This window comes from Scardinius erythrophthalmus, assembly GCF_964197995.2.
Source record: "Scardinius erythrophthalmus genome assembly, chromosome: 6".
Classification (NCBI taxonomy): domain Eukaryota; kingdom Metazoa; phylum Chordata; class Actinopteri; order Cypriniformes; family Leuciscidae; genus Scardinius; species Scardinius erythrophthalmus.
Window position 1 is genome coordinate 14,087,870 of NC_138226.1, and position 13,117 is coordinate 14,100,986.

General features: G+C 36.7%; 1 protein-coding gene across 17 annotated transcripts in view; it reads left to right on the forward strand.

The window, feature by feature from the left end:
* Positions 1-7,402: 7,402 nt before the first annotated feature.
* The window catches only part of caska (calcium/calmodulin-dependent serine protein kinase a), a 201,020-nt gene continuing 195,305 nt past the window's right edge, over positions 7,403-13,117 (forward strand). For all 17 annotated transcript variants that reach the window (XM_081368588.1, XM_081368589.1, XM_081368585.1 and 14 more), the window contains exon 1: positions 7,403-8,144. In XM_081368588.1, coding sequence (XP_081224714.1) covers positions 8,086-8,144 — 59 coding nt within the window. In that variant the 5' untranslated portion in view covers positions 7,403-8,085. The remainder of the gene's footprint in view (positions 8,145-13,117) is intronic.

Here is a 13,117-nt window from a genome sequence, read left to right on the forward strand (position 1 = left end):
TTATTTACATGTTATCTGTCATGTAAACAGCCAGACAAAAAAATGAAATTATGTTTATTTCGAATTGGACAACTGAAAAACGACTTGCGTGAGGGAGTCAGATGTGAACTTCAACATCTTTGAATAATTCATTTTTAGAGTGAGTTCAAGCTGCTCGGCCTGCACTGCGAGATGGTATCAGTGGCAAAAGATATTTTCCCCAACTAAGTGCAAATTCAAAACTGTATTTTTATGTTAAGTTTAAAAGGTTGTTCCAAATTAAAGTGAGCAAATCCTTCATGATTAACCCGCAGGTAATTGTATATAATAGGTACTAATATGACATATGATCACGTGTTTCTGGGTGTCACTTCTTGCGAATCATTCTGAGTTACTATATTTGTATAATAACGATATTATTTTGATATAGGCCGATACGTTTTTAAACAAAATTGAGAAATATTCCTTAATATTTAATGTTTTTACCAAACTCCACACATAGACACAGTAGCCAACACAGTAGCCATCGTATAGGCTGTTCCAAACAGCCACATGTAAAACAGTATAGTGGTCATTTCAAGTAGGGGAAAGTGCACTTTCAAAATTGAATTTGCCTAAGATTTTTAATTACTGTCACAAATTTATATTTTGTTGTCACTTATTATTACTTAGTCTGATATTGTAGACATTCAGAGATAGGCCTATTGACACCCTGATGCTTTCTAACATTAGACGGTTAGAATGATGATGAGCACCAATGTTTCTCCCCAAGTTCATTTAGCTGAAACATTATTGAGCGCATCAGGCATGGGGCTACAAGATTTACATAGAAAATGATTGTGAGCTATCTTCAATGCAATTAGAAATACTATGCTTACTAATAATTGCTGCAATGTCTTCATTATACATGCCAGAGGGCATAATGGGTTTTGAGGGTTTGTTTACCATTTTCTCCATTCAACTGTGTGCAGTGGTCCATCAAAATCAAGTCTGAAAAAACCCAACTGCCTGTCTTTTAAATTGACTATCTCAGTGTTGTTCTTCAGGGCAGCTGAAATTGAGCATATTAAGAAGGTTTGATTTTCCCACAATCCCCTGTCTTTGGAGTCTGGAGCTGGTTTAATCAGATCGTAATGATCTCCTTGAGTGATAGTAGAGAGCAGTACAAAACATACACCTAGGGCACTCCGCAGTGTGAAACACTCCCTTGTGACAATAAAACAGGGCCCTACAACTCGCCATAAGATATAGCCTACAAAGCACCAGAAAAAGAGGTCATCCCTGACTCTGGAGACTAATTTGAGCTTTATGTAGGCCTATGTGTAGACACGTACAGTTATAAACGTCAACACACTTTTTTTTGCTGTGGTAATTCTATCTACTGGCCAAACATGCCTGTTTGGAGAGGTGCTCGGGTAATGAGAATTGCTGGCTACATGAGCACTTTTGTTGCCATGGTTGGCTGGACATGTTGAAATATGCCAGAGTAGTTTAGGTCTTAATTCAGAGGATCCCATTGTGGGACATTTCTCTAAGGAGGTGGAGGAACAATGGCAGGGTCAGTAAGTCTTCCCTGTGGCGATAGAGGACCCGTTTTCCCTGTTGATGATTCAGGAACTTAAGGCCTCTGAACACTCTTTTGTTACCCAATGAACACGTATACTATTGGAATGAATATTTACAGTACATTGTAACCAGTGTTGTTATTTGTGAACTAAAATGACTTATATGAAAAAAAGCTAAACAGAAATATTATCATTATAAAAAAGAAATGACAGTAGGCTACATAAAATTATAAAAACTTAAACTAAAATGAAAACAAAAATTAAAGGTTTTTGTAAGCTAATTCAAAACTTTTTTACCAAGATTAAGCACAAGTTTGAGAGTGAGAGTGAGAGTGAGAGAGAGAGAAAGAGAGATTATATATTTATAAAACATGCTGTAACACTCAGCGTAGTATAGCCTACTGTTGAGGTTACACAAAAATTAGGGAAACAATAGTTCAAAAAACAAAACATTACATATAACTGAAGGGAAGGAGAAACAAGAATCACACAATTTCAATTCAAACCCAACAGTGTAGGCTATTACAAAATTTCACCATATTTACAATGTCCGTAGGTGCACGCGTGTGCGTGTGTGTAACGTGCAAAATGTCTCGGCCGCAATAGTCCACACTTTCTCGGGTTCGCGCTATCACTCGAGCTGCTCCTGAACAATCAAAAGTCCGCCTCAAATATAGTCAAAACTTCCTGAAAACACCGCCGTGCCGTAGCAGCGTGTGATGCAAGGTCACGTTATCAATGTCGCGATCGTTCAATACGGGCAAAACACCCATACATACATGTCAGGAACACGAACAGAATAAGAGGTAAGAAAAGAAAAACGATCAACAATATACATTATTTCCTTGTTAATCCATTCTCACATAAAACCTAACCTCCTATGTGGCAGTGCAGTGCAATTCAGTACATGCAAACACTCTCTGTGAGCGATGTAGTAAAGCAGCTCAGTGCTGAGACAGATAGGCCAAATATAACTCCATCAGCAACTCAAATTAAGTATTCGGTGGTTGCATTGAAAAGTGCTTACCTGCATTGATTTTGGTTCTTTGATAACGTCCGCAGGAAGCAGAGACTTGTTGAATTGTGTTTGCTATTGAATGCAATAACAGATAATTGAATTCAGTGTTCCCAATTACAACAATACGATTAGCCTCAAATGTGCCAAAACAAGAGACTTGAAGTCGAGTTTGAATTTTTCACTGCCAATTGCCATGTCAAAGTAACAATTGTTAACTGCTGCGAAAAGGCGATCTTTGTATTGACATCTTTGCATGTCACAAAGTGGCTTTCATCACAAATTGCTTATCATCGACTGTGGTTGCATGTGATAATAGTCTAGATTGAATCTGTTCAGCTCTCAGATAGAAATGGCAGAGAAACAAAGACAGACAAAAAGAGATGAACTGAGAGGCAATTAATTATTTCGGGACAGTTATGGGACTTCAGGCTTAAGAGAATGATGTAAATCAGGGTTTCTCAAACTCGGTCCTGGAGGGCCACTGTCCTGCACAGTATAGCTCCAACCCTGATCAAACACACCTAGCTGTGAGTTTCTAGTGATCCTGAAGACATTGATTATCTTGCTCAGGTGTGTTTGATCAGGGTTGGAACAAAACTGTGCAGGACAGTGGCCCTCCAGGACCGAGTTTGAGAAACCCTGATGGAAATGATAGGAAATGATAAACTGATAGGAAAAACTATTTTAAAAGCCAATAAGCATATAATTGTGCATCGTTAAGATGGCAAAATAAATAGACTTAATAATACACCATTGGATTTGCTTGCAGTCTATGCAAACATTATACAGAAATTGACCGTAAGTTTTACAGATTTAAATTAAATTTACTGTAAAAACATTTAATTAAGTGATATGTTAATATACCATCATATATACTATACTAATATCTGTTTTGTATCTTTGTAATACACTGTCTGACAACCACAAAGAGGTGACAACACAACAGGTGATGAGAAAGTGACTTGATGAATCAAAGCTCATCACAAGCAGCTTTCCCACAAGCTGAGAAGATAAATATAAAAGGTGCACAGTGTCATTCACACAAATACTAGACAACATCATGGTAACACACTTTTCGTGAACTTTTCGAAGTTCGCTTTGGCAAGCTGTTTATAACTCCCATAACAAACTCCAAGCCTAAATGAAAGACATTTGAGTTACTCTGACATGTGTAATTCTATTTAGCTTTATTCAATTCAGTTACAGGGTATTTGAGTTGAGTTTACATGCTAATTTTATGTTAGGATTACTTCAAACATGTGGAACCAATGTTAATTTATTTTATTTTTTTGGACTGAATGTAAAGTCTAAGTCCTGAAGCTAAACTTTAAAAAAAAAAAAAAAAGTTTGCTTTATGAGATATACACAAGCATATAAAACCAAATTGAAAATAGAACAAGAGGGTCTAGGTCTGAATGAATGAAGACACGGCTGTTAGAATGCAGATTTTGCCATGCCCTGTGCTGCAAAGTCACTCAGGAGCTCTGACAATCAGCCTGCTGCCATCAGTCAAGGAGAGGATATCAGATGCACCCAAAGATACCAAATGTCCCCTGTCCATCTCAATTATAATGCCTGAAACACATTGTTTGAAAAATCAGTGTCATTTTCAGCCCTTTCAAACTGATGTATAATAATTTCAAACTCATTGTCTATAGTTTAAAGTAGCAATTTGACATTTACCCTCAAACAATGATGGTGTAAAACCTGGTACATTTCAGGTTCTTAGGTGTATATGTGGACAGAAAAATATATGCAGTCATGTGGTCGATGTGTGTGTGTACATCTGTGTGAATTATTAGTTTCATCCTTGAAAATCACTGCAGCTGAGTCGGCTGCCTTTATGCCCACATCAATGAGGCTATGATTCAACAGTTTTTTTAAAGGGCTCAGACTATAAATTTACAATGAGAAGTGACGGAATGAATTCTAGACTGAATGAATGGACTCAATGTACAAAATCCAATTAGCTCAAGTGCATCCCACTAATCATCAGCTACAGAAATCAATGCAGTAATTCAAAGGCACTAATGTAAAAAGTGCAGACAAAACACAGAGGAATGCATTTCAGAGGAATGTTCCTCCATTGCAATCTTAAGTTAGCTTCCTTAGGATGGCACTTTCTACAAATACACTTTATGCCAAAATGATTTTTGGTTACACTTTACAATAAGGTACATTAGTTAACATTAGTTAACTACCTAACATAAACTAATAATGAACTGCACTTATACAGCATTTATTAATCTTAGTTCATATTAATTTCAACATTTACTAATACATTATTAAAATCAAAGGTTGAATTTGTTAACATTAGTTAATGCAATGTAAACTAACATGAACAAACAATGAACAGCCATATTTCAATTAACTAACATTAACAAAGATTAATAAATACTGTAACAAATGTATTGCTCATTGTTCGTTCATGTTAGTTAATACATTGACTAATGCATAATGAACCTTATTGTAAAGTGTTACCTGATTTTTTTAGGTAATATTTAGCAGTGTATTGCAAAAACAAAACAAAACAAAAAACAGTAAAATACAGTGTCATTTCCTCTTTTCATCAGAAGTACAACTTCATTTTCTACTATAAAGCGGCTTTCCAATGTGTTCATGTTCGGGTCACGTCAGACCTCTGCGGAGTCAACAGAGGAAAATGAAGTTGCTTTCGAATCGCTCTCGCAGCATGTGTGATGTCATACACCGATCGGTCTGCACAGCTCCGCTTCAAGTCGATCACATCTAAAATCTGCAGTGGTCAGGTGTTACAGCGGCCAGTTTACAAGTTGTAATTACAAGTTCTAAACAAGCACGTAAAAGCTTTTGATAGTTCCGAATCGTTACGGTAATAACAAAATGGCGTGAACACGTGCACCTTTAAAGACTGGTACTTAATTCAGGAACAACTTATTGCAATCAGGTGTGAGCTGATGCAATGATAGGTGCAATTCATGTAATATGAATAAAAGTGTGATTAATAATATTACATAACTGTTGTTGAAAGCAACTGCGAACATTGAGATTTCACAAGAAATCCATTAGAAAAAAACAAAGAAAGAAAAGAGTACTCAGTTGGTCAAGAGTGAACCAGGTCCAATTAACATCCAAGAAAGACAGAACAAAGGTATTCTGACTGCAGCCTATCTTAACTCCAAAAGGAAGATAAGTACAAGGAAACCAAATACAAGATTTGATTTGGATTATATGGTTGCAATAAGATTTTCAATTTAGATCCTTCAGTTACGGCTGAAGCTGCTTGGATGTGTACCGGTAAAGATGTGCATGGCTTTACCAATTATTAGACATTCTACACATTTTTTTAAGCCTTTTGTTTATTTATTTTTTAAAATAAGATTTACATATTTCATGGAGATAAAATTCCATCAAATTGAATTGAATAATCCTTACATATTTTAATTGAATAATTGATTAAGGATTGTTTAATTATTCAATTATTCAGTTACTATTAATTGAAATGAGTAAGACTTTAAAAAAAGTCTTAATTTAGTGTACAATTAGCCTCTTACTGAAAACACATCACATCCTCATTGGATAGATTTATACAAACATTTAATTGGGACCTTGTTGGTACAATGAAGCAGGTGAGAACTATACTGAATCTAAAAGTATACTGTAGCCTATATTTTGCACAATACAGACAGTTAACTAAACTAATTATCAACCTTTTAATTAGGCAAGCAAATGTTTGCCATTTTATTTTTGTAAACTGTTTATACTATGTATTGGTTTATACTTGTTTCTATTATTCTATTAGTATTATTATTATTATTATTATTATTATTTTCCCTTTGACTGCTTTTATGGTGTGCATTAAGTCAAGTCAAGTCAAGTGTATTTGTATAGCGCTTTTCACAATACAGATTGTATCAAAGCAGCTTCACAGTATTAAATTAAAATAATACAACAAGGTTTGTTTCTAATGGAATTTATTGATTGATAAAATTTAAATTAAATATCCCCAAAATACCCCCAACTGAGCAAAATCAATGCTTTGGCAATATTGTACAAAAGTAAGGACAATAAAGTACTTTGAATTTGAATTGAAAATTGAGATAAAGATGTCTTCACTCTTTAAACAACTTCTCAGATATTTTCGTTATTACATTAACATAATGTACATTCATAGTAAGTGAATAAGAGGTTTCCAGAAGCTAAACTCATAAATATTTAATCACAAACAAAATCAAAGAAATTTAGCTTAAACTCATTTATAAATATTACCCATGCAATTATTATCTTGTGAACAGATTTAATTGTGATATTGATACATTTTGTTGTCTACATGATGAAACATTTGATCATTTATTTTGGAGTTGTCCTCATTCAGTTTGTTTTTGGTCAGATTTCTGTTCCTTTATTAAGGCTCATATCATGCCCAGCTTTCAACTGTGCTTTAAAAATGTTTTTAGCTAAATTTAGTATTCATAAATGTAAATTTGGAGGAAACAAGCCTTTGTATTGGGTTTGAAAAATAAGAAAGCTGCAAAGTGTGTTTCAATCTGTAAACATTTTTGTTTCACTTTTACGTTTGTCACTGTTTCTTTATGTGTTTTTTTTTGTTTTTTTGTTTTTTGTTTACTCATTGTACCTCCCTGACTGTAGTTGTAATTCTTTACAATCAATAACATAAAAAAGGTTTCCAAAAGCTGCTTAATTTGTACTCCACCTTACACCACCTTGCTAACATATTAAGAAACTGTCAGTTTTGACAGACAAACTCTGAGACGCCTGGTCGTCATTTTGGCTCAAACCGTCGTGCTGGGTTATGCTGGAATTCCGGAATACAAAAGTCCTGCCGGAGCCATTATGGCGTGAGGCAATCCAGTTTCATAACCTTGAGTGGGAGGAGTTTGGGTTTTCTGGAAGCTGGGAGCAGCAGAGCTGCTGGAGTTATGAGTGGGAACTAGAGCAACGGCAGCCAGCGTGAGCGAGCAAGGGAAAAGCCTCGCGCGTTTCACAGAAGCCCTGCGCGTGGGTAGAATGAGTAGAATCAGCTGAACTGCGTACTTTAATAACAACCAACATTTGTATCCCAGAAACAGTGCGCGCTTCTTCTTTTTTTGGATCTACAGAGTCGAATTAGTTAGTTTAGCGTTTAGACGACTTAACTCACTTGGTTCTGTGACTTCAACAGCGATTATTGTGGAGTTGTTTTTAACGCTTGAATTACCTCAGCCTCGAGTGGCGGGATTAAGGGGGCCGGGAGAGAGGGAGGAGAAGGTGGGGCAGAGTGAGTCAATCGGACCGAGCGCTCACTACTGTCCGCCCGCCCGCTTCAACCGAATCACCAACGGATATTTTTTTTCTCTCCAAAACCGACAGGAATCAATCATTTTTTTGTTCATCCGAATTTGGAGAGCGATAACGTCGGCTGTCAGCATTCCCTTTCGCCGCTCATTCCAGGTACTCTGAAGTGTCTACGCTGTAATCCTCTGATATTTACCGTTTGGACGGATTTTTTGGAGGGGAGTGTAAATTCCCCGGTCTTGTTGGACCATGGCCGACGACGACGTGCTCTTTGAAGATGTTTACGAGCTGTGCGAGGTCATTGGCAAGTAAGTGTCACGGTTTGATTACTTTGATAATGACACAAATGTCCATCTGTAACTCGAGCTGCGTCTTTTGCATGTATTGTCGAGTGTCATAGATGTCACTGCATTTTAGACTTGTGGTGCAGTGCTGCTGTTAAACACATGACAATTACATTCAGTCGTAACTCTTCAAAACTGCATGTTTGAAGCAAGAGGAATGGGAGTGGCGTGTGTGAGAGATGAGAGAAGTCTGTACTTTGAGCATTCATGCAGGTAGATGCTATTCACAACTACAGCGCAAGACAAGCGTTTGTACATTGCCCCATTAATTGTCATAATCAAACAGTGATGATTTCTGCGAGGGACCATGATAAATAAACCAACTCATTCATTTAGTCAGGGAGGTCAATGTGTCACCTGGGTTTTAGGTGTTATCTAGCAAATATTATAAAGTGTGTGCTTGCTTGTATGTGTAGTTATGTTATTGGTCATTTGTTAATGGTCACTGCATGTCTTTTACATTGAGTGGTCAGTGTTCGATGTCATTTGGCTTCTGGCTATTATAATTAGTTCAGTTGTTTGATTTCAATATAAGGTCATAAAGGCTCAAAATGGACATGAATGTTTCCCTGAATGACCTGAGATTTTCTCCTACATAGATGGACGATACTGCTTTTTGTATGACCGATATGATTTCAATTATTTTTGTTTCCGATTAATATTATGCTGAATCTTTAATTTCTTCTATTTGACACAATTACTAAATGATCATTATACTTTAAAAATAATATTCATTATGAGTATTATTATTATTATAATTAAAAATGTGATATATTTAATATAACCTATTAAGCCTAATTATTCTGATTTAGTTTTTACCGTCTAAAAGGTCACAATTACGTGGTGCAATTTATTGGTAGACAAGTTGATAAAAATATTTTATTTTAAATATTTTTATATTATCTTTATAGGTAACGATATTTTTAGTGGCACTTCATTGAATCACATTTAAGGTAGCCTACATGGCAGTCATATCAAGAGTAGTACAGTTGTAGACAGGCTTGAAGTAATAAGAAATTAACCTTTTTGGGAATAAAGCTATAGCGATCTAACACCATAGAGATTAAAGTTGTTTCTGATTTAATGCTTTGTTAAGCCACATTACGAGTTTGGTGACTTTTTGCAGTGATGAAGGGCACAGCCCTCACATGTATCAGCAGGCTTGGAGCCTTTCATATTAAACTGAAACACATTTTACCTTACCATTTTCAGATTGCAGTTTGTTGTGTTCATGAGAAGAATTGTATTGACTAACTTTTTTGAAAAGTGTTGTTGTGTTCTGACCCTATAGGTTTTTCCATTGGCTTTTGGATTATGGCTAACAACAAGCTCTGTGATCAACAAAAGTTTATGATACTTGCACATTTTTCCCCCATCAAGATAATATTCACAGATGAACACAACTTTTATGAATTTTGAAGCCTAAAGGTAGGCTATAAACGAACTACACCACGGTCCCACGAATTCAACGTCACCATAACTAAGCTTCAGACAACCCTGTTTTTATCTAAAAAAAACATTTTCTCAGATAGTTTGAGTTAGGATAGTTTATAAGAGCACACTTATATGCATAACTAGGCTGTAAAAGCAGACTGAGTGTCCCTGTTCAGTGTGATGACGTTTAATGTCCTCAACAGCCTCTGTAGTCCCATTCAGCCACTTGTTAGCAACCGCATTTTCAAGATATATAACGGCTTAAAAAATCACAAGTGGGGTAATACTGATGTATTATGTCGTAGAATAAAACGTAAAAGTATCTTCAGCTTGTGTTAAGCACAGACCTTATTTCACCCATTTAACCAAAAAAACATTAAAAAAACCCACTGACTTTGGGACGATGGAACTGGAAGTGCTTAAAGGGTTAGTTCACCCAAAAATGAAAATTCTGTCAGTAATTACTCACCCTCATGTTGTTCCAACCCCGTAAGACATTTCAGTCCCTTAGAAGCCTATGGAGGAGTTAGACAACTCTCAGATTTAATCAAAAATATCTTAATTTGTGTTCCAAAGACGAACGAAGGTCTTACGGGGTTGGAACAACATGAGGGTGAGTAATTACTGACAGAATTTTCATTTTTGGGTGAACTATCCCTTTAAATGCTAACTTGTTTCTGTATTTTGGCCTACTAATTTGAATCATACCTGCACCAGTCTATGTGTATCTGAGAATGGAAGTGAATGAGTAATGGATGAAGTTCATTTACTCTTGTCTCGTGTGTTTCTTTGCTTCCTAAATCCCGACAGATACCACATAGTCGTACTGGATGGAACATTCACTTATTGTTTTGACTGTTATGAGATCTCATATTTTTATGTTATATAACCAGGTTTTTCTCCAGCTGTCACTGTTGTGCAAGTGTTTGCCTGAGTTTCAATGTAAAGACAATAGTGGCTGTAAATTTCTAATACCATGTAATTAGAGCTCCCAACATGCACTCTGACTGGTGCTCTGAGTTTGTAATTAGAAGCAGTTCGGTACATGTAGCTGTCTCATTATAACAAAACAACATATAGTTAGCATGTGCGCAGTGGTGGATTTTTACTTAAAAAACTATGTTTAGGGGCACATTATATATTCAGCCAAGCAAAATAAGCCAATGCAAAAGCTGGAAACTCTGTTGATGGTCTGTTTCCATTACATATGTGTAGGAAGATATTTACCTCTCCCTTGTTTAAAAAAAAAAAGATTTTAGAATATTTTTTGTTTACAGGGCCTTTATTTTGTTCCATCATAGACAAATTAAATTTATTTCAGAATTATACACACACGAGGAAATCCTTTTTTTCTGCCTGTGTGGCTTGTCGCTGTTGTGTGCCCACCCTGAGTTCTCACACTTGTGTTTGGAGGTAAAGAGGAAAGAGGATGCTGTCCATTAAGCAGATACACTCCCACTGACACTGCTTCTCTCCCTAGGCCAAGTTCTCTGAGCTCAATAAGAGATGTGTGTGTGTGTGCTGTGTGTATGTCTGTTATTATAAACGGCACAGAATGCTAATATAGCACAGGACAAAGGGTCAGAATAGCTGACCAAGCCACCCTGCAGTGCCATATTTCACTGTTACATTGTGTCTGGCCTCTTGGTCTGTTTGTAAAACACTTAAAGCTGCTGTCCTCCAAGTTGCCTTTAATAATGTGTTATTTGAAAAAAGCAAAACAGACATATTTATGTTTGTTTTTTGCACTCTCATGTTCAGCACAGATGTTTTGTGGAATAAAAAATGGTAATCTAGGCTATTCATTGTTTGAGTCTCACACAGCCATGGCAGATGGCATTGCAAACTATTAGGCACGGGCACTAGTAGTAGGCTATGCCAAAGCCCAGAGCTGGATTCTGGCTGAACTGTGAATGATGGAGCTGAAATCGTGGCTGAATTTAGCTCCTATATGTTGTTATTAGTCATATACAATATGCTACTTCCAAGGGCTTAAAGTCCAGAGTGATTGTGTTGTTTAGGCACTGATGCTATAGTCTCAGCCAGAGTGATCTAGCAGTCTGATTTACCTTTGCTGATGCATGAAACCATCAGCCAGCAGCCCGAACAAGAGTTTCAGTCCTCAATTTGCTACACAGCAGATTTAGCTCCGTTAGACCTGGCAGTGCAGTCTAGCAAAACACAATCAAAAGTGTTTAAAATCTTAAATCCAAACACCTATAGAGACCGGGAACGTTTTCATACACCCAGGTAATGTAATATAACATATTTGTGCTCCAGAAACCTGCTCACACAGCCCTCTTTTGTCCACAGAGAGCCGTAGATAACTCATGGCCTCCTGCAGGTTAGTCACCAGTGTGCACAAATCAAACCTTCCTCCAGCCTTTTAAAACCCCCCTGATTCTGGGTCCTGTTGTGAAAGCACCATGAACTAGCAGTGACTGACCTTCATTTATCCCCACCTGCAGAAGAAAAGTGCTGTTAATAAAGGCAAGCACTTTACACTTCACCTTAACCCCTCAAAACATGTGTTAACATGTTCATTAACAGCATGCTAATGTTCTTTAATAGTGTTTTTTGATGAGTGTATGAGGGGGTGGTAATGAGGTTGTGTGTGTCACTGTCTTTGATTCGAGGCTGACTGACACACTGACCCAGATGAGAGAGCAAGATCGGCTTGCTTGAGCATTTAGCTTTGAGCAAAAGGTGGGGAGTGTGATTAAGTTTGACAGTGTTGTGACTTTCCTCCGCTTTGTGCTGTTATGAGTTGAGTTTTGGCAATCTGTGCCGAGGTGGAAGCGGACAGCAGGTTGTTATTTTGAAGGCAGTGTCACTCCAAATATTACTTTCCTTTAATTTCAATAGGATCCTGTGTAAAATTGAACATGAACTGAGAAAGTTTCCTCTGCATTTCATCATTTTACTTCTTCCAGCACTTTTTCATGTATTTGATTTTTTTTCTATTGATTTATGTGATCACTCACGCTCGGTTGCCACTTTCTGCCATCATCTGTGTGTTTGGCTTTTTATGTTGATGTTTTTTTTTGGAGGTCACAGGACGTGAATTTGGCTTTTGGTATATCAGCTAAATAGTAATAAAAACTCGGTGAGTGTTTTAGCGCAATTTTCTCACGTCATGGGATCACAACACTAAGAGATAGTAAATCTTTTACTGGATTTTTTTTGTGCGTTCCCGAGATTAGACCTTCCTTAACATAATGCCGAAAACCCGAAGTCTCTAGGTGGTCTGGTAGGAGTAGGAGTAGATAGAAGTGCAAGATTGGTGCGCACAGACAGAACAGAAATCACGAGTTAACAATCGCAATTTTGTCCGGTGGAAAATTGCGCTAAAAATAATAATAATTGTGGTAACCTTCACAGAAGTTGTCGGTATTTTGGGATAATTATCTATATTTATGTAATTAAATGAATTGAACTGAGACAGCTACAGTGATCTGTCATGCCACTTTAAGCCAAAATTCTTGTATTTAGTTTTTGAAATT